General features: G+C 42.2%; 1 protein-coding gene across 1 annotated transcript; it reads left to right on the top strand.

Annotated features, from left to right (window-relative positions):
- Positions 1-9074: 9074 nt before the first annotated feature.
- On the top strand, positions 9075-16326 carry RBM15 (RNA binding motif protein 15). The gene is made up of 2 exons (XM_044443183.1): positions 9075-12949; positions 15956-16326. The coding sequence occupies exon 1, from the start codon at positions 9132-9134 to the stop codon at positions 11964-11966; it is 2835 nt and encodes a 944-aa protein (XP_044299118.1). The 5' UTR covers positions 9075-9131; the 3' UTR covers positions 11967-12949; positions 15956-16326.
- The last annotated feature ends 3966 nt before the right edge of the window (positions 16327-20292 follow it).

Here is a 20292-nt window from a genome sequence, read left to right as displayed (position 1 = left end):
TTAATGTGAAAGTTAACTAGTGCTTTTTGAAAAGGAGGATGTGATTAAAGGCAGAGGAATGCGCACCTGACTGGATCTGCTATAGCAGGATCTGGATTTGCTTTCCTTGTAATAGATACAGGAGCCTTCCTTTGGCTGAGCTTGCCTAGCCGCAATCTTAAATATGGAGGTATTTGTGAAATAACTTGGGTGGAGCACAAGCCAACTTGAACACCATGCCATCCTAGTCAGATTCCTTTTTCTGCTAATCCCTGTATGTGGACCGTAGGAGGAAGGCAGAAGGGAGTGCATCTGGTGATTGTACCTTGATTAGAAATGTTGGAGAGATTTGCAGTGGATCAAATGAGTTCAGATTTCTAGTAATCTGACCTACAGATTCTGGCTTTTTTCTAAGTCACTGGGACTTGCAGGTTGTCTTTTCATGTGGCAGGGAGGGGGGTATTTGCACTGCAGCACAGATGAGTATTACTGGCAGTGCACTAGTGCTGATGTGCAAGTAGAAGGAATTCTGCTTTTAAAAAATCTGATTCCATCAGTGAGTGCAGGATAGCATGAAAGACTGCTGAAGTCCGCTAAACACAGACAGAATGGATTTCACAAAATCCATACATCCCACAGAATCCTTCTTTCCATATAGGTCTGCTAACTCATCATAAGGTATAAGTCTACATGACTTCCATGGTCTTTCAGAACTATGATTTTTAATTCGGGGAAGAAAGCTGTGTACTGCTGGTGCTGGAGTTTTAAGAAGTTCCATTGGTGTGATGGCATATGACACAAAACACAATGACACAAAGCATAATGATGAAATGGGGAACAATGTGAGGCCACTGATCATCAAGAGAAAAGACGCATATATGGTGGGCCCAACTCCTGTAAATAATGGTTTTAAGTTATTTCACTGAAGATTTTAGATGTTATATAAATTATGCTGCACCACATGTAATTCATTTTAGTCTTGATTAAATGCTACAGTGTACGTGTTTGGAATAAGTACTTATGACTTGCCAAGAAAAAAGAGAAAGCCCTTTAGGATGTGAGCAGAACTATGTATTGCCCATGATACATCAAATTATTTTGTGATTCAGTGTGGCATAGAGATTAGGGTGTTGGACTGGGATTCAGAAGACCCAGACTGTAATCCCAATTTGCCCATGAAACACACTGGGTGACTTTGGCCTGGTCATTGATTCTCAACCTAACCCACCTCACAGGATTGTTGTGAAGATAAAATGGAGAGGAGTATTATGGAAGCCACTGGGTTTCTTGCAGGGAAAAGGCAGGATATAAATATAACACATAAATAAATCAATTTATCTATTTAAATGAGAAAACCTGGGTAAAATAGTTTGAATATAATAAAAATAAAATTAAGAAGTAATGAATAACACAGTATTATATTTTGAATGAGTTTTAATAGAAATATTCAGTCACAGATTTCATAGAAATCTTCTTTGTCGTAGAAAATATTTGGCAGTGACCAATGTAAAGCTGATAGTGACAGCCCTGTGGGAAAAACATGTAATAAACTGATCATCTGCTCCAGAAAAATGCCCATTTAAGGCAAGAAGAAGACTAGATGGGAGACATCAGTTGCACCAATGTCTTGCCAAAAAAACAACAGTGTATTTTCTCTGAAATCTTTTGGAAATTTAAAAATAACTATCCTATTGTGAAAAACAAATGGCTGTGGTCAAGGTCTAATGGACATAGTTAAAACAAATCTAGTTTGCATTATCTACATTTCTAATGTCTCTAAGAAGTTCTGAAGCTTTACCATCATAGTGAAAAGATAATCAATGAGGATTGATAGGCAGTTCTGTAGATAGAGGACACCTCATGCCAACCTATCCTGGCAATAAACCCCAATGGATTGATTGTCGTGTGAACAAAGCATGGTGAGCTCCCCGTTGGTTTTTGGCCCCCTCCTTCTCATCACTGGGTCCTTCCATCAGTATCCCAGGGCACCCTATAGGAGAATCAAGTCATTGCCTCCCACTCCATCTCTGCAAGCCATTTCAGGCTTTTTTGATTAAGAAAGCCAGCTGTCAAGCCCACTTCTGTACATGAATCCTCCTGTTCTCACTCAAAATGCTTTTTAAAGGGACTCCTTTTTCCTTAAAAGAAGGTTGCAGGACATCTGTATTTGTACTTTCCTAGAAACTCAGGACGAAGTGTAAAATGTACACCCTGGCAGTGGAAGTGTAAATCTCCCCGCATCTCTAGAACCCATTTATTCTATTTTTTTTTTCAGCTAAAGAAGACTCATCTTTGGTTTTTATTTGTTCAGGTTAAAATATATTGGAAAGGCAATTTCAGCATGTCATTCAGGATGAATGCCAGAGCCACCATTGGACTCCCAAGCATCTTCCAGCAAATAAACTTACACATTTTCTCCAGCTTGATACCTGATCACATGATCCTCCTGGTTTGCTGCTTTTCTCGACTTTTCTATATGGGTGATTCTAGCCTAAGCGCTCAATATGTGAGTGCCATGCCTCTTTTATACAATATTTTGGAGATGCCCACTATCATCCTTGTCCTCCTTTTCTTATGTTTTCCTAGTGCTTTCTTCAACTTTTTCTTACTGTAGAAAATGCATCAGAGAAGGAATGTACACAATAGCAGCACCATTTATTTGCAGATGGGGACAGAATAATGTGCAGTTGACACACACTGGGAAGAATATGAATGACATGTAGGGAATTCCTATCTTTTCTGGAGTGCTTGTGATATATTTCTAGTTTCAGTGCCAGCTAGGCAGAGAAAATCCAGGTATTCCGGCTGCAATGTAGAACAGATCAATATTTCTGATTGTATCCAGTTGTGAAATTGACTAGGCAGATATACTCAGTTGAAATCAGTGAGACTTGTAGCCCGATTTGTAACCACATTTAATTGGAAACAAAGTTAGCTGCGACCCTTGGTCTTCTGTTGCAGGCATTCTTTTTAAATACTTGGGGTTTGATTGTGGTTTTGCCTCAAAATCTGTAAGTACATGGAGATAAGATAGTGTCATGTGGCAATCAGTGAGGGGTGGAGAAAGACAGCACTGTTAAATTATTTCATGCTCAGTGTATGGATGGAACATGCCAAGATGTACAAACAAAAAGAAGGCAGTGTTCACACATAATGCTAAGCAATGCCGCATGGTTTTTAGCATGGCTTCTCATTATGTGTGAACCCACCAGAGTGTAGATGGTCAATTGCAATTCCATGTGTAATTTACAGCTGAACAGTAGTGACTAGCAATGCAAGGAGTCCTCTGTCTGGAAGTGCCTAATGAATACCATAATGTTAGAAGAAAGTGACTAATAGGGCTCAAAGTTCCACATTTTTAATTAAATCTCAGTACTGCCATTTCACTGAAAAAGGCAGCTGGAACTGGCACAGTTAGAGTGAATTATTCTAGTGCAATGAGACATTACAAAAAATTTACATGTTACACTGTAGAAGTTAACTGCTACTGTGGTTGTGACAGCACATTGGAGCGGCGCACAAAAGCATGCTTGAAAAATTCTACACCATTTCTGCCCTCTGCTGGTCAGTGATAAAGAAGATATGGCTGTTTGCCTCATATTGTTTCACTGAGCAGTTCAATATGGGGTGGGTGCAGTGAGATACTGCATTGGTGGAAAGGCCGTTATATAATAACCTAAGAAAAGCCATGCTGGATGAGACTGAAAGTCCACCCAGTCCAGCATTCCATTCACATGGTGGCAAACCAGCTGCCCAGAGGATCCTTCAAGCAGGATGCGTGCAAGACCTTCTCCTGCCCAGCCTCCTCTGCAATTGGTGTATGCAGGCATGCCACTTCCAGTCAAGGAGGTACCACACAGCCAGCAAGGCTAGTAGCCATCGAGAGCTGCCTGCCTCCTGAATCTGTCCAATCCCCTTCCTGTGGCCATTACCCCATCCTGTATCAGCATATTCCATAGTTTAACTATATGTTGTGTGAATGCCATAGTTTATATGTTGTATGGTCTGAAGGCACATAATGCATCCACCGTATTGAAGCTAAGCTGGTCTGGGGCTGAGGGGAGACCACCTGAAAACTGCATGTAGCCACCCTGAGTTCCACAGTGGGAGAAAGATGGGATATAAATATAATAAATAAATAAAGAAATACTTCCTTTTTCTGTCCTTAACCTCCCAACAATCAACTTCATGCAATGAGCTCAAGTGTTATGAAAGAGTGAGGAAAATGTCCCATTTCCCACATATGCATTATTCTTGGGGTATTAGTGGACAACTCGATGCCTCATGCACAGCTGCTGTGAAGAAGGCAAACTCCATGCTAGGCATAATTAGGAACGTAACAAAAAACAGAACTGCCAACATTTTACTTCCCTTGTACAAATCTTTGGTGTGACTGCAATTGGAATACTGTGTTCGGTTCTGGTTGCCTTACCTGGAAAGAGACATTGTAAAGTTGGACAAATTGCAGAGAAGGGCAACAAAAACGTTCAGAGGCCTAGAGCGGCTCCCCTATGAGGCATGGGACTGTTCAGCTTAGAGAAAAGGTGAGTAAGAGGAGACATGATAGAAGTGTTCAAAATTATGCATGGTGTGGAGTGATTTTTCTCTCTCCCATAGTACTGGAGCCCAGGCTCATCCTGGGAATTGGGATTGGTGAGGGATTCATGACAGATGAAAGACTTCTTGGCCTCTGATTTGGTCAGCATCAAAAAGGATTGGACAAATTTATGGAGGAGAAGGCTTTCAATGGCGACCAGTCTTGATGACTGAGTGCCACTTTCAGTATCAGAGGTAGTATCCTTATGTGCACCAGTTTCTGGGAATCTTGGTCAGGAGGGGACTGTTTTACTCAAATATTGCTTAAGAGATCCTGTGGGCAGCTGGTTTGCCTCCGTGTGAAAAGAATGCTAGACTGGTAGACCCTGAGCATGATCTAATATAGCTTTTCTTATGTTCTTAGATCTTGCACATCATTCAATAAGACTATGGCACACCATTCAAAAGCGATAAAAACGTAGTTTGCAGCAGATGAATTGTGTCTAAATTCAATTAAGATCAAAGCAAGTTGTGTATGTTCTTCTGCTATGTCATCCTTTCAAACCCAGTAAAGTAACTCAAAAAAGAAATTAATGGAGGTTCTGTCAGTGTGATTTGAAAATAGATTCATGCTAACCATTAATTCGTTTCTATGACACCCAGTCTAACTATGCTTTTCTGCTTGTCTCCCACACAGCCTGTTAGAACTTTATCTGCATGAAAGAGAGCTATATTGAAATGTGAAATTGTTTGGCACTAATTTAAGTCTAATATACTGAATTATTCAGTCAGGGTAAGATTTCAATATAGAGTTTGTAGCCCAATCCACTATCCAAAAATAATGAAAGATTTTGTCCCTATCCTTTTATATCCAAATTCTGTTTGGGCAAATCTTCCCAGTTACTGGAAAGGTGTTTTTGTCCAGCATAGCAAGTGTTGAACCAAGATGTTGCTATATTTCATTTCCAGTGCTCAGACTTCACTGGCCTATCAATCACAGTTACAGACATCACTTTAAATATAGAGGGCAACAGTATAGTTACAAGTTAATTCTTGAACTAGGCTATCTGACATATTCTGCTATTAAATGTTGCTGAAGTTAGAGAGTTGGACTTAGATGAGGGACAACCAGTTATAAATCTCTGCTGAGCTATATGTAACCTAGGGCACGTTATGGCTGGTTAGCCTAGCCCAGTGATGGTGAACCTTTTAGAGACTGAATGCCCAAACTGCAACCCAAAACCCACTTATTTATAACACTGCAATAAAACCTGAAAACTGAGGTTTTAGTTTAGAAAAAACAACTCACAGCCAGACCAAACAAATCTATCTATCTATTTATCCATCCATCCATCCATCCATCCTTGGCAGTGCACTGATTGGCCATGCAAAAGCTTGGACGAGTCATGGCTGAGTCATGGCTTGTGACATCATGGCCTTGTGTCGCTGCTCCTTTCCAAGCATGCACATGGCCCCTATGTGTACTGCTATCCAACGCTTGGCTGCTGGGGCAATGCTGGGGTGCCTTGGCCCACACACCAACAAAGAGGGCTCTGCATGCCCACTGTGGCACACATGCCATAGGTTCGCCACCACTGGCCCAGCCTATTGGCCATATTTGTTATGAAGTTAGTGTGAACCAGTAAATTATCCATCCAATGAGATGGTTCTATCTACTTTTAATGTCAGGTCCAGCACTTTATCATGAGCTGGGAAATGAAGAGGAGCAACAGCAGATTAATATCAAATTCCATCCTTCTGTAGAAAAAGGTGCTGCATTTTGACCAACTGAAATTTCTAAGCTGTTTTTAATGGCAGCCCCATGTAGCAAGCATTGTAATAGTTTAGTCTGAAAGTAATTGCAGTGTGGATAACTGTTACTAGGTCTATTTTTTCTGAGAGCTCACAGCTGGTAAATCAGCTGAAGCAGATAACTTGTGGCAACTGTTTTCACCTGAGTGTGCAGAGAAAGGTCTAGGAGTTGTTGAAGTCAGCTAGGTCTGACTTCTTCAAGAAATGTTTCTCCACAGGGTAACAATTTGACAACTTCTGAGCAGTAGCTATGTAATCTTGTTCTGGAGACTTCGATCAGCCATGATAAACCAACATGAGGTTGGTCTCCTTTCCAGAAAAGTCTGTCCTAACCCTTCTCTGTGTTGTTATACTGTTGTGAGACCAAGCATAGCTCTGTTTGGGGCAGTGCAGGTACAAGTGTGAGAGATCTTTAAAGTCTAGGAATCCTAAGCACATTCTATACACACACACACACACACACACACACGACTGTCATTCATTCTGAATGGGAAAGGTAAAGTGCTGTGATTCTGGACAAAATCTGATCCCCATGGTTCAGGATAGTATAAAGCAATGCTGTGCATTTCACTTCTCCTATCAGGGATTGCAGTGTCTGATAGTAATGCTGGAAAAAGCCTTTTCTCAGGAGAAGCTTTGATGGATACCTTGGGATCACTCGGCAGAGCTAGGCTTGGACTTACCCTGTTCAGTGCTTTACTCATGACAATGATTTTAGTGATGGCTAGAGGGCAGGTGAGCCTGTTTTACTTACTTAAAATATTTTACCCCCTTCATATTGAATTTCAAAGTGATATACAACATAATGTGCCCCTGGTTCCTGATATTGCCCATACTTTCTCTAGTTTGTTCCAATGGGGAATAAAAAAGCCAGCTCTTTGGTATTGTAAAATGTGACTGAAATCACCACTGAATGGTAGGATTGTGCCACATGGACAGAGGAGTGTGGTAGCAGATACATTCTTCCAGATAACGTGAAAGAAAAGTTTGGACCAGAAGTTGCAGAGCTCATTGCCTTGGTACATGGAACATTGAATGTATACCAAATGTATGTGCTAGCAAAACAGGTATTATATCTCTTCATTATTTTGCTAATGGTGGGCCTTGATAGCAGGTAGGTCTGAAGCTGTGGATAACAGAAGCTATGATAACTGACCTACTTAAATAACTGCAGAATATGAAGACCAGTGCTTAATCAGACCAAAGGTCTATCTTGTCCAGCACTCTGCCTCCTTGTAGTGGCCACCAGATGCCTGCGTAAAGATCACAAGCAATAACCTTCTCCTGCTCTTGCTACCTACCTAACAATGCCACTATTCTTAGAAACAAACCTATGTCATTATCTGCCATTCTGTAGTGGATAGGAAATTCCTATCTGAGAACTTTCTTTCCATACGTAGTCAGAACTTTCCACCGTGCCTCCCCCCTTATCCAGTCTCACCCATCTGCCAAAGGAGTCTATAGGGATGCAAGCAAACCGCATCATTGACTTGACTGCTCAGGGAAAAAAATGCAGATGGGCAAAATAAACCCAGGTTTGTCAGCAGGAGTGGACGATTTATACAATTCATCAGGTCAGGACACAGGATGCTGTCATGCAGAACAATCAGCCTGACAATTATAAGAAAATATGCAATACAGATAGCACCCATAGGCATTTACAAGGACCGTGAGGGATAGGGGTGCGAAAGCAAACGAAGCCTTTTCAGCTGTGGCATCTTCTCTCCGGAAACCTGTCACCAAATATGGCCTAAATTGTCTTTTTAGTGCCAGATAAAAATTTGTTAGGCGTTTCTTCTTCTTGTTGTTGTTCTTACATCTCATTATTAGTGGCCTGTTCGCGTCGTGTTACACTGTTTAATTGGACCAAAGCTTGAACAGCCACTGGCCGGTGCTTTAATCAATCAATAAACACCAGATCAGTGTGGCCGGCCCAGTGAGCCGACTTGGGCGACAGTTCGCGGCTGTTGTGCGTATTTCTGTGATGCGAGTGCAGCGCGCTTGGGGTTCGGGGGTCGCGCGAGCCCCTGCGACGGTGGAAGGCCTTGACGTCTCGCCTCGGCTGCCTTCCCAGTTGGCCGCAGCCTTCGCACGCTCGTCGCGAACGGGCTCGCCACAGAATTTCAGGGACACGCCGGCGAGGCGAGAAAGACGAGCGTCCGCTCCCTTCGCGCCTCCGCCAAGACAAACGAAGAAACTCTCGCCAAATCTCTAAAGGGCGCCGTTGACCGTCCAATGAGCTGACAGCTACAGCATCCTCGCCGCCAGTTGAGGCCGTTGCAATAGGCAATAGCATTATCCAATCAAATCAAAGGCGCTGCGCGAGCCTTTTTCTCCTTGGTTAGTACAAATGGAGGTGGGCCGGAATCACCGATTCGGAGAAAACGACCAATCAATGCTTGAGCTATTCCGGAGAGCGGAATGGCTGGGATTGATGCTATTGCTGGCCAACCCAATCTGTGCTCCTACTTTTAGCTTCGTAACACTTGACCTATGGGGTGCCACTAGTGCTATTCTTGTCCACTGGGGCTTAACAACTCTAGGAGTGATGGGCGCTTCGTCTAATCAGATTACGGGTGAGATTCTGAAGGCGGGCTTTCCGCTTCCGGAGCTCTGAGCCGCAAGAACATCCCCCCAAACCGTACTGACAAACGTTTCGTGCAATGAGAAGAATAGATTGCAATTAAGCTGTCCAATGGATGCCAAGTGGGCGGATTTCGAGTCTGCAGGAGGTTCCAAGATGGCGGCGGGTGCGTGAGGCGCGATAGTCAGCGCGCGATTCTTTTTCGCTGCTGCTCGTCGCCATGAAGGGCAAGGAGCGTTCCCCTGCCAAGGCCAAGCGGTCCCGGGGAGGCGAGGAGTCCTCCTCAGCGCGGGGAGAGCGAAGCAGTAAGAAGCCGAGCAACGGCGGCGGGAAATCGGCGGGTGGCGGCTCCGGTGAGGGCGGTGGCGGCAGCAGTAGCAGTCGGCGGAGCCTTCACCTGGAAAAAGCGAGTCGGGCCAGTAGTCGCGAATATGACTCCACCGCAGTGAGCGGAGGGAGCAGTAGCCGCCACGGGTATGGCGGGAGCAACAGCAGCAGCAAGAACGCCGAGTCCTCGTCATCCTCGCGTGGCAGCAGCAGCCGCGGCGGCGGAGATTCCCGCGCGCCCCCATCCGACTCTGGCGGCAGCAGCGAGTACAAGACGCTCAAGATCAGCGAGTTGGGCTCCGCGCTTAGCGACGAAGCCATCGAGGACGGGCTCTTCCACGAATTCAAGCGCTTCGGAGACGTAAGTGTCAAGATCAGCCGCCTCCCGCCGGGCACCGGGGCTGGCGACGAGCGAGTGGCCTTTGTCAATTTCCGCCGCCCCGAGGACGCCCGAGCTGCCAAGCACGCTCGAGGCCGTTTGGTCCTCTACGACCGGCCCCTAAAGATCGAGGCTGTCTACGTGGGGGGCAGTAGCAGCGGAGGGGGAAGCGGCCGGCGCCGCAGCAGTCGTTCTCCGGCCCTTCTGGACAAGGACTCGCCCTATGGGGCCGCAGCGGTGGGTGTAGCAGGGGCCACCCCTGCAGCCATCAGGCATCCCCCTGCTGGGGCTGCTCAGAGGGCTCTCTCTCCTGCTGGGGGAGGAGCAGGTTTGGGGTACAGAGACTTCAGACTGCAGCAGCTTGCCCTGGGCCGTCTGCCACCACCACCTCTCCCTAGAGAGTTGGAAAGAGAGCGAGACTATGGGGGCTTCTATGACCGGGTGAGGCCTGCGTACAGTTTGGATCGAGTGGCTGGAGTGGCAGCAGCTGCATTTCGTGGGGTTGGTGTTACAGGAACAGCCAGTGAGGAAGAGATAAGCCCTGAAGATGACCAGAGAGCCAATCGCACACTTTTTCTGGGCAATTTAGATATATCAGTGACTGAGTCAGACCTCCGTCGGGCGTTTGACCGCTTTGGAGTTATCACTGAAGTAGATATCAAGAGGCCAACCCGAGGTCAGACAAGTACATACGGATTTCTCAAGTTTGAGAATTTGGATATGGCCCACCGAGCTAAACTAGCCATGTCTGGTAAAGTGCTGCTTCGTAATCCTATCAAAATTGGCTATGGTAAGGCCACTCCTACCACAAGACTATGGGTGGGTGGCCTGGGACCTTGGGTACCATTGGCTGCCCTTGCCAGGGAATTTGACCGTTTTGGCACTATTCGTACTATTGACTATCGTAAAGGAGACTCATGGGCCTACATCCAGTATGAGAGCTTGGATGCTGCACAAGCTGCTTGTACCCATATGCGTGGGTTTCCGCTGGGTGGGCCAGACCGCCGTCTGAGGGTAGACTTTGCTGACACCGAGCATCGATATCAACAGCCCTATTTGCAACCATTACCACTTCCACCCCCCACCCACTATGAACTAGTAGCAGAGACATCTGCTTTTGGGGCACATCGTGGAGCTCCACCAGACCCACTCCGAGGTGCTCGGGATAGGTCCCCACCACTGTTATATGGGGATCGTGATAGAGATCTTTATCCTGAGACAGAATGGGTACCTCCTCCACCTCCTGTTCGGGAGAGAGGTAACAGAGCCACTGTTTATGATGCACTGGAAAGTCTTGAACGCCGACGAGATGGTTGGTCTCTAGAAAGAACTCGTGGGGAAAGGGAGCTAGGCAGCAGCAGTAGAGACCCACCGAGGAAGCGAAGGCTAGTGGAGGATGGAGGGCGACATTTGGACCGTTCACCCGACAGTGAACGATCATCTTCCTCTCGCAAACGGCACTGCCCTGCTGCAACTTCTCCACAAGACCGTAGTCCTGAGCCGGGTATAAGCAGAGACCGCTATAGTAGTGATACAGAACGGCCGTCTTCTCGTTTGCTCCTGCTGGAACGTTCTTCACCCATCAGAGAGCCACGCAGGGGTAGTTTGGAGAGAGGACAGAGTGAAAAGCGTGACCACAAGAGCTCAGTTGAAAGGGAGAGAAAACATCGTGCACTCACATCTGCTGCTGCCCAAGAGTGCAAGAGCCCTGCTAAAAAGGACGATCATGTTTCTGAAGGGGGCAGTAGTGGGGGATCTCGTCTGAAACCTCCACCCCAAAAACAGCAACAGCAGGATGGAACGTCCAAGTCTGGATCTTCTGCCAAACTGTGCCTGGCCTGGCAAGGAATGCTTCTGCTGAAGAACAGCAACTTTCCATCTAACATGCATCTGCTTCAAGGAGATCTGAGCGTGGCAAGTAGTCTTCTGGTGGAAGGAGCAACTGGTGGGAAAGTGGCCCAGCTTAAGATCACCCAGCGTCTTCGTTTGGACCAGCCCAAGCTGGATGAAGTTACCCGTCGTATCAAAGTGGCAGGGCCTAATGGATATGCTATTCTCTTGGCTGTGCCTGGTACAACAGACAACCGTGCCTCATCTGGGGCGGGTGAAGCTAACACCACCTCTACTCAGCGGCCACTCAGAAACCTGGTGTCCTATCTTAAACAAAAACAGGCAGCTGGGGTGATAAGCCTCCCAGTGGGAGGCAACAAAGACAAAGAAAACAGCGGGGTCTTGCATGCTTTCCCACCCTGTGATTTTTCTCAACAGTTCCTGGATTCCACAGCCAAGGCTCTGGCTAAGTCAGAGGATGACTATCTGGTTATGATTATTGTCCGTGGTGCATCGTAAAGCCCTAATGCATTCTGTGCTCAGTCCTGCTGCTTCACACAGGCCCCTACCGTTTGTTCCAGTGTCTGCCAGGTGCTATGCGATAAGCCTTAGCCAGCTTCCCAAGTATAATTTTTAATTAGAACGGTAGCTAACGTTACCTCCCCAGAATTTTCTATAAACTGTTTAGAAGGCAGACTTTAGCTATTCATTATTATGGTTAGGCTACCTCTGACTACCTTGCTGATGAGTAGGTAGCAGGAAAGGAAAGTCTGCTTCAACTAAAATATGTGACCCAGAATGAGCTCATTGCCCTCTTCTTTTTTAGGTTTTAACTTGTCCTTTTTCATTTCATAACATTAAAGTAGCTATAAAATCTTTTCCTTACACTTACAAATCAAAGTTTCCCAGTATAAAGTATTCATGGCTCATGTAGTCATTTGCCTAAAAAAACAAGCAAATGCCCATTCGGAGCCCTATTGCTTAGTGAAGGCCTTGTGCCTGTAACGCTGAAATCAAAACAACCCCCATAAAGAACCTGATAGCAAAATATGAGTTTCATAGACTCACAGATGGCTTCCCTGAGAGGTGATACTTATGGTCCATTCTAGACTTTTTTCACTGTTTATTTTCCAAGTTTACAGAAATGCATGCCCACAAAGAATGCTTCTAATAAGTGTATTCTGTTCCTTTAAACTACTTATGCATTTGGGGTTGTAGTTGTAATACATGAAAAAAGCTGAGGGCTTTGCTACAATCCATGAATATCTTATGCTTCAGTATGCAAGAAACAGGTGCTTTTAAAGACAACTGTGATTACTTGCATTTTTGTTATTATCACCAGTGCTAATTGTGGTAGGCACAGTGAATTTTAGAATGTAACTTGGAAATACAACTTTCAGAGATGGCAACTTTTGTGAAAAGTTCTGCAAAACAACCATTTCAGTACAATTTTACCCATTTGAAAGTAAGAAAGGAATGTTTCCTGCAAAGATGTTTTTCAGGTGAGATATAATGGGCATTATACAAGATTTTATAGTCTGGATTGCATTGTTTTAATCTTGACATTTTTGCAATCAGCTTGCATTTCCACATGTTGGGGAAGCAGCTCACTTATTCAAAGAAAATAATTCATTTGAAAATGAGGTGTTTCTTAAAAAACGAAAAACAAAAAAAAAGTTTTTCAATGGTACCCTAATAAGACTAGAAAAAAATAGTTGTTCAGATGTGTGGCTTCACTTGTCTAATCTCTGCATTGGTCCAAAAATAGTGTTAGTCTTTGAAGCTATTATGCCAGTCTTTGGGTAACAAAAGATTATATTTTCTACCAGGTGTAAAATGGTTCTTCCCAAATATGAAAGATTACAGTATTTTGAAATGTGACTTGTTGAAAACAATATGCTGCTAGGTGTAGCAGTATATTGGGAAACATAAAGTCACTTTTTAGAGTGGAGCCTCACTTCTGAAATTAGCTTGTTCTTTCACTTCTGAAAATATGGCTGTAGCAGTCTAAATCCAACAAGGCATTTGAAATAATGTTTAGTATAAAATACAAATTTAAAATATCAGTTGTCCTGTAATAAAGGAAGAAACATTTGAACTTTGGATTTAAAAGCCCTTCATCTCATACACAAAATCCAGCCACTGTTGTTGTTTTTGTTGTTAACAATGAGAATTGTGTAATAGTTTGAAATGGTGGCATAACCTTAGGGGAAGTGTTTCATATGTTCACTCCTTCCAGACAAAGTCAGTAGGGCAGGTTTATCTTGCTGGTTACTTCATAATATGAATATTACTGGGGTTATGCATGTTACTGCTTTTGTCAAGGACTAATGGCATATACAGTGAGTTCTACTGTAGTTGTCTGGAGAGGGAATCTGATTTATGTTGGATTAATAGGCCATTTAAAGAAAACCAATCTATTAATCCTTCAAAACATTTAAATTTGTTTATATTGAGAAGTCAAGCTTGTCGGCAAAAGCATGCATTCTCTAACATGCAGTGCTCTCCTTTATTAAATGTCCTACAGAACTTGAATGTTAGGTAAATTTTTTGAATATATTTGTTTACAAGCAAAAATTTGGCAACTGCTATTTGAAAACAGTGGATTTTTCTCCTCCTTGAAAATGAAAATCAGTTATGCTCATTACTGCTTATTTTCATGAACTGAGGTGTATAAAGGTTACATAAAATGGGCTATTTTAGTTTTCCCAAATTCTTATTTAATATTTTTGGTTTTATATATATGTATGTATGCATATATATATATATATCTGGTTCATTTGTAGTTATAAGAGGAGAGAAGATTTTAGGAACCCTTTGTAGGCTAAAAGGATTGATGAGGAACATTTTATATGACAGCACTTAGTCATGACTGCCATAAAATCTAAATAACAATTTCAATATGCTCTGAATGTTCATAGCAGTCCAAGTTATCCTGGCAGTAGTTCGGCACTAGCAGAAGTTGAATCTAATGCCATTTCTACACAGAAAGAAAAAGAATTGTCTCTGTATATGGCGGTATGGGACTTTAATGGAAGCAATGTGTACTTGAATGCTGCATGTATTCATACAAGTGTGTTTTCATCCATTGTAGTGTATGGCATTAGAATGGGTAATGTGTCTGTTTCTAAAACATAATTTAATAGCCATCTTTTTGTTGTTGCTGCTTATGGAAAAATCTTAAGTGGCATATTGTCATTAGAACGTAAATTCTCACAATTGGAAACTTTAAATGGCTGTTTTGGTTGTTAGCCAGTGGCTGTGCATGCTTGAAAGTTCAGCATATAGATTGCTGTGGCATGAATGTAAGGCTACCTCATTGCTGTGAGATCCACTTCTGTGTTCTATATAGTAGCATCCTATTTTGAGAGGTCCACATGAGAACAATGGAAGTGGAGTCAAGATTAGCATTTTAAAGCAATCTTTAGTGTGGATCACTCCTTTCCAAGGAGTATAAAGGAGAAGGAAGTAACTTCTTTGGACAATTCAAGCAAGCAGCTAGAGCATGGCTATTATTTAGAGTAAAAAGACACAGGGAATACATCCAAAGACTTTTTGGCATTGGATGATAAGTGGAAAATATAGAAATTGCCACTAAAATGAGCACAAGAACAGTGCTTGTTGGACACCAGATAAAATGGCGTAATTTGAGGAATAACTGGAAGTGAAAGCAAATTGTAAGAATAGATTTGTCTTATTTTTCTGGGCTTCCATTTATTTTCTGTAGATGAAAATAAGGGGCAAAATCTGATGTTATGCAAATAGACTTCTGATTCTGCAGTGGAATTTTCCTCTCCTCAAAGCCTCTTGTATCCCCTTCCTCAAATCTGCTATGGAGTGGCCCCAATTTTCCAGAGCAAAGTTTGAGGGGAAGGACTGCAGGGAGGAGGCAGAATTTCCCCCTCCCCTTTCAGCTGATGGAAGCAGTTCCATTGCTAAGAGAAGTTAATTAGATACTGCCCATTGATTATACTCCAGATTTGCTTTAATTAGCAATATTTCCAGTTGTACTTATCCAAGCTTTTTGAAAAAAATGGGAGAAATGTATGCATATGTAGAAGGGGGAGAATCTAATGTATATTGCTGGCTTTCCCCCTCACCAATTACTGTTGAGCCTGCAGCTGGAGATGCATAGAAAAGTGTGATAAGCATACAAACAGAACACTAAATTTCATGTTCTTGTTTGAGTTGCCTTTATGGAAGTGAGAGAAATTATGTGAATTGTGAAATAATTCAGTTGATTTTTCTCCTGGGTTTTTACTAGTTCAGTTCAATATTTCAATCTGTAACCTACATTTTAAACCCCTGAACTGCTCATTGTGCATCTATATACAGATGTTGGTTAATTCAAAAATTTTGTACCAGTGAAGGATGATTGGTGCTTTCAGACTTTACCTAGAATATTGAGTCAAAAGCCTTGTAATTATATACATTATCTGTTAATGTAGGGAGAGGACAAACTTGTTCTAAACATTTGTACTGAATAACCTCTTCTTTCCTCCTGAAAGCAAGGCTGGTGAACTGCCGAAGACATCAAGGGATTTCAAGTGCTAATGGACCTTTGCGAAGAAAAAGCTTTGGCTTATGTGGAATTTACATGGGCCTCATGGAAGAAAGCTTATCTGTTTAGTATTTGTGCATTTTACTAAAATGGCAGCTTAAAAAAAAGTTGTGTATCTGCTATTGTGATGCCAATGCCCGTGTTTTTAAGTGGAAAATTGACCTCTTTGCTTTGTGCTGTGTACACAAGATTTCTGCAAAAGTAAAGGAAAAAAACCTTTTTATGGCTCACACAGCTTAAAGTAGCTGTCACTCAAAACATGCGCTCACAGTTGAGCTGATTTTGTTTCATTATAAATAAATTGTTTCTTTTGAGGAAGTGGTTTTTCTGCCTGGAAATGAATTGACGACAAACCTTTGACCCCTTTGTTTGCAGCTGTGGGGGTACTTTGCTGCTGCTGCTCCTGCTGCTGCTCCTGCTCCTCCTCGATCTGATAGTTGTGGGTCTCAGACAAGAAGCAGGGAGACCTACGCTTTGATGTTGACCATCCTGTTGTATCAGATCTGAAGAAAATCTGGTCTGGTGTGTTGCTGTGTCCCCCGTGTTTACAGTGAATGGGGATCAATGGCTGCTATCTCCTCACCTTTACGAGGAAATGGTGCTGTTGCTGGCATGCAAGAAACAGGGAATGCATCTTAAGTCTCAGAACAGTGTACAAATCTGGGACTTGGTTGATTATGAAGAGCTGGAGTTCCTGAATTTTAAGTTCTTGATTTGTTTTGTTCACCTAACTTGTTTGGCCTTAGTTCTGATTTTAGTTTGAAGAAAATTTGAAATTGCTTTGCATCTTGCGCATAACCTTTTCACCAAATTGAAAAAAAGAAAACGTAAACTCATAAATTAAGTGATAGCACGTTTCCAGACACACTTGAAGAGCTCCTCCACCTCCAGGGGCTTTTCACCAGAGTTATGCAGTCCTGGGTGTAGTTCTGAATGGATGAAGAGTTCCTGAGAGATAGAGTGCTGTCATTTAAATCCTGTACCATTGGTATTTGTGCTCTTACTTGACGAGTTTTGAAGCAATTGCTCTACACACCTTGGATGTGCATGCAACCTTGATCGTTTCGTAGGTACCACTACAAACTTGTAGTTTGTAGTACAGATGATGAGAGGAGAAAAAAAGTGGTGACACTTTGAAAAAATGTGCTATAATTCCTGCATTTGGGGATCTTGAGCTTTGGAAAGCTGTTCCCACTGCGCAGGAGTACAACTCTTTGCTGCAGGAGACTTCGGGGCACAGCTGTCGACACACCACCAGAGGTCAAGAGGAAGCGAACAGTGCTGCACCTGCACCGTGGCTGCAGAAACTGCATTTGTTTGCCAGTCTCTTAGAATTAACTAGTTGCCATTTGACATACAGATGGAAGACACCTTGAAATGCAAGCTTGCTCTGGTTGCCTTGAAATATTTAACCTATTGTGGATAAAGAACACTAGCACTGTCCTGTATCCATGCAGGATGATTGCTAGGCAGCAGGTGCTTATCAACAAAGGATGCATCGATTGTGTTCTGCAAATTATGTGTCCATGGCAAACTGCTGTATAAAACTTAAACAGGTAAGGGGATTTTAAGAGGTGAAACTAAATTGTGATTCTAGAGAGCTGGGTTTACTGCTTTAGGCTTTTCTCATAGCCATCAAAGTCCTGTTACTGGATTGCTCTTACTAACTCACTTTTCCCACCAAGTTCAATGACTTCCAGCACAGCTGAGTACTAATTTGAACTTGTCATTTAATGTCACTTTTCTGTTGGTTCCTGATGTTGTCTTTAATTTTGCAAATAGTTGTGAAGATAGTACATTGTTCCTATTTATAAATGTTGACTATTTTGTTTGGTAAATTTAAAAGACTGCTTCTTAGATGATATCTTTCTACATGGTCCAGAGTGTTCTGTAGGAAAACCATCATGTGAAAAATATGTATGTGCTGCTGTATGCCTGTGTAGCAAAATAGACAACTGTGCATCACATGATTGTGTCCTTTTCCATATAGAATGTATGTAGGCTGTTCATTATGTCTGAAGAGGTGTTCAGTTAGTAAATGATTCCTTTTTATTATGAGGTTTGGCTAGTGATACAGCAGTTCTTCTTGTGGGATGCTGAAGCAAATTAGTACAAAGCTACTTATTACAGACACAATTATAAATTATCTGGTCAGTAGCTGGAATTTTCCCTCTAGAGGCTTAGCATTGTAAGAAAACCAGTAATTATAAGGAGGTGTTGAACATCCTCTGCAGTTATAGTCCAAGTAATTAGTCCCTCTTAACAGTGCAATCCTGTACAGTTCTACTAAGAATTAAATCCCATTGAGTCCATGGGGCTTATTCCTATAAATGCATGAAAAAGAGTGTGGCCTGAAAGACTTTTTGATTGAGTGAATGGTATGGTTGACTTAGACTGCAATCCCATACACATTTACTTAAGAGTAAAACTTATTTATTGGGATTTCTGAGTAGACATGCAAAGGATTGCACTGTAACGAAATGGGAGAGGTTTACTTTTGAAATTGCAGTGTACTGCATGTGCAACATTTCTCTAGTGTTTATTTTTCAGTAGTGTGTTCAAGTAGATAGAACTGATTCACTTTGATGCAAAAGTGCTGATTGTACTTTCCTTCTGATTGTTTACCCCAGTGTCTTTTAACTGCAGTTTGTACTTGGTGCTGGGGGATGCTCTCATGGCTGTTCCATAATAGTGAGTTGTTTCTTCACAGGCTTGGTCAGCCCCTCTGGAATGGTTAGAGGGACATCTTTTTCTGAAAGGTAACTGTATATCTTTATTAAAATACTGAAATGCTATTGCTGAAGAGGGCTTGGGCTATGGCGTATCAGAATGTGAAAAAAATGGATTCAGTTATGTAAGTGTACCAGATACAGGGAATTTCTTTGAATACTGACCCTATTTCTCTAAAGGTGTCTTATGTGGTAAGAATCCTTCAGTTGCCATGATCCAGCTAAAGTTAGTTGCTTTCAACCTCCATTGATTGCATCAAGGGAGAAAAGAGTACATTTATTTTCCCACTAAAATCAGTGGATCTGAAAAGTGCTGACATTTTGCTGGCATCATGCCCTAAATGGTTAGCTTTAGATAATAGCAAAAAAGAAAGTGTTTTAAATTATACAGTTACATAATATGTGTATATATATAAATATACCCCATTAAGCAAACTTTTGTCTATCTATCTAAAGTCTAAGCTTTAAATTTTCCTTTGAAATTGGATAAAGTAAATGTTGGTTCTTAAGAAAAACATTTCTCAGTCAGACAGTACCTTTGTTAGGTCCAACCAAATATGCACAAAATTATGGATGAGTTTTCAGCATCTCCAGATCCCTTCATCAAGCAAGATGTTACAAAAAGTATGGGTGGGAATGTTGACATCTGTATGCTCAGTGCCTTAAAACAGAGGAAAGAAACTAAATGGAGTATGGTCTACCATATGTCATGTAGGTTCAGATTATACCTGGAATTCTTAGAGGACCAAAAAATTTGCAATGACTAATTTCTCCCATTTGGGAAAGTATAAAATCCTGTTGATGTCTGGATTAGTCTGCAACTTTAGGCAAACCACAGAATTTCCTTGTTCATCCCAGCAGTCCTAGATGTAACCCCTCCTTGTTGAATCCAGTTTAAGTCTCTGGTTGTGCAGCATCAAGGCAGCCTATTCTTCCCTCCTCAGAAAATTTGCCTGATGAAACAATATGGAGAAATTTATTTGTTTACTGCATTTCTATACTGTGCCTATAGCCAGTCAGCTCTCTGTGCATATTTGGTAGACACTGATGGGATTTTAAAAAATAGAAAAATGATGCACGAAACAAAATTAAATACAACAGTTCGCTCACAATTGTAAATAAACTCAATCACTTCTTCATGCTGTTTTTTTTAAAAATATCTGTCAAATAACTATTCTTGATGTTATTAACAATTGTATGCACTAACAGGTCTCTGTGAAAGATCTGGGGAAAACATGCAGATGTCCCTTATATAACTTTAGAATTTTGCAGTATGAGTTAATAAGAATTCAAAGGGAGCTTCCTTTTGCTTTATTTGCTTGTCACAGTAAAACATGGTTTATTTGATGTATATGAGCTATAGAAAGCCTCAAGCTCTTGCATTTCTGCACACTTTTTTCTTGACTTTAGTTAGCCAAATTCATAATCTGTGGTTTATGGTTGGCTTGTCCCTAAACTCACAGTAGTTAATATTCACAATCCATGGACTGACTGAAATGAGAAACTAGTTAACTATAACTCACAGTTAAAGCTTTCAGAGTTTTCCTCCTGGCCA

Source organism: Varanus komodoensis, unplaced genomic scaffold (genome assembly GCF_004798865.1).
Source record: "Varanus komodoensis strain SLA01 unplaced genomic scaffold, ASM479886v1 scaffold1, whole genome shotgun sequence".
Lineage (NCBI taxonomy): Eukaryota > Metazoa > Chordata > Lepidosauria > Squamata > Varanidae > Varanus > Varanus komodoensis.
This window is presented reverse-complemented; position numbering and strand designations above follow the sequence as displayed.

Coding starts and splice junctions, on each gene's coding strand:
- RBM15 (XM_044443183.1), top strand. CDS start 9,132: ATGAAGGGCAAGGAGCGTTCCCCTGCCAAGGCCAAGCGGTCCCGGGGA.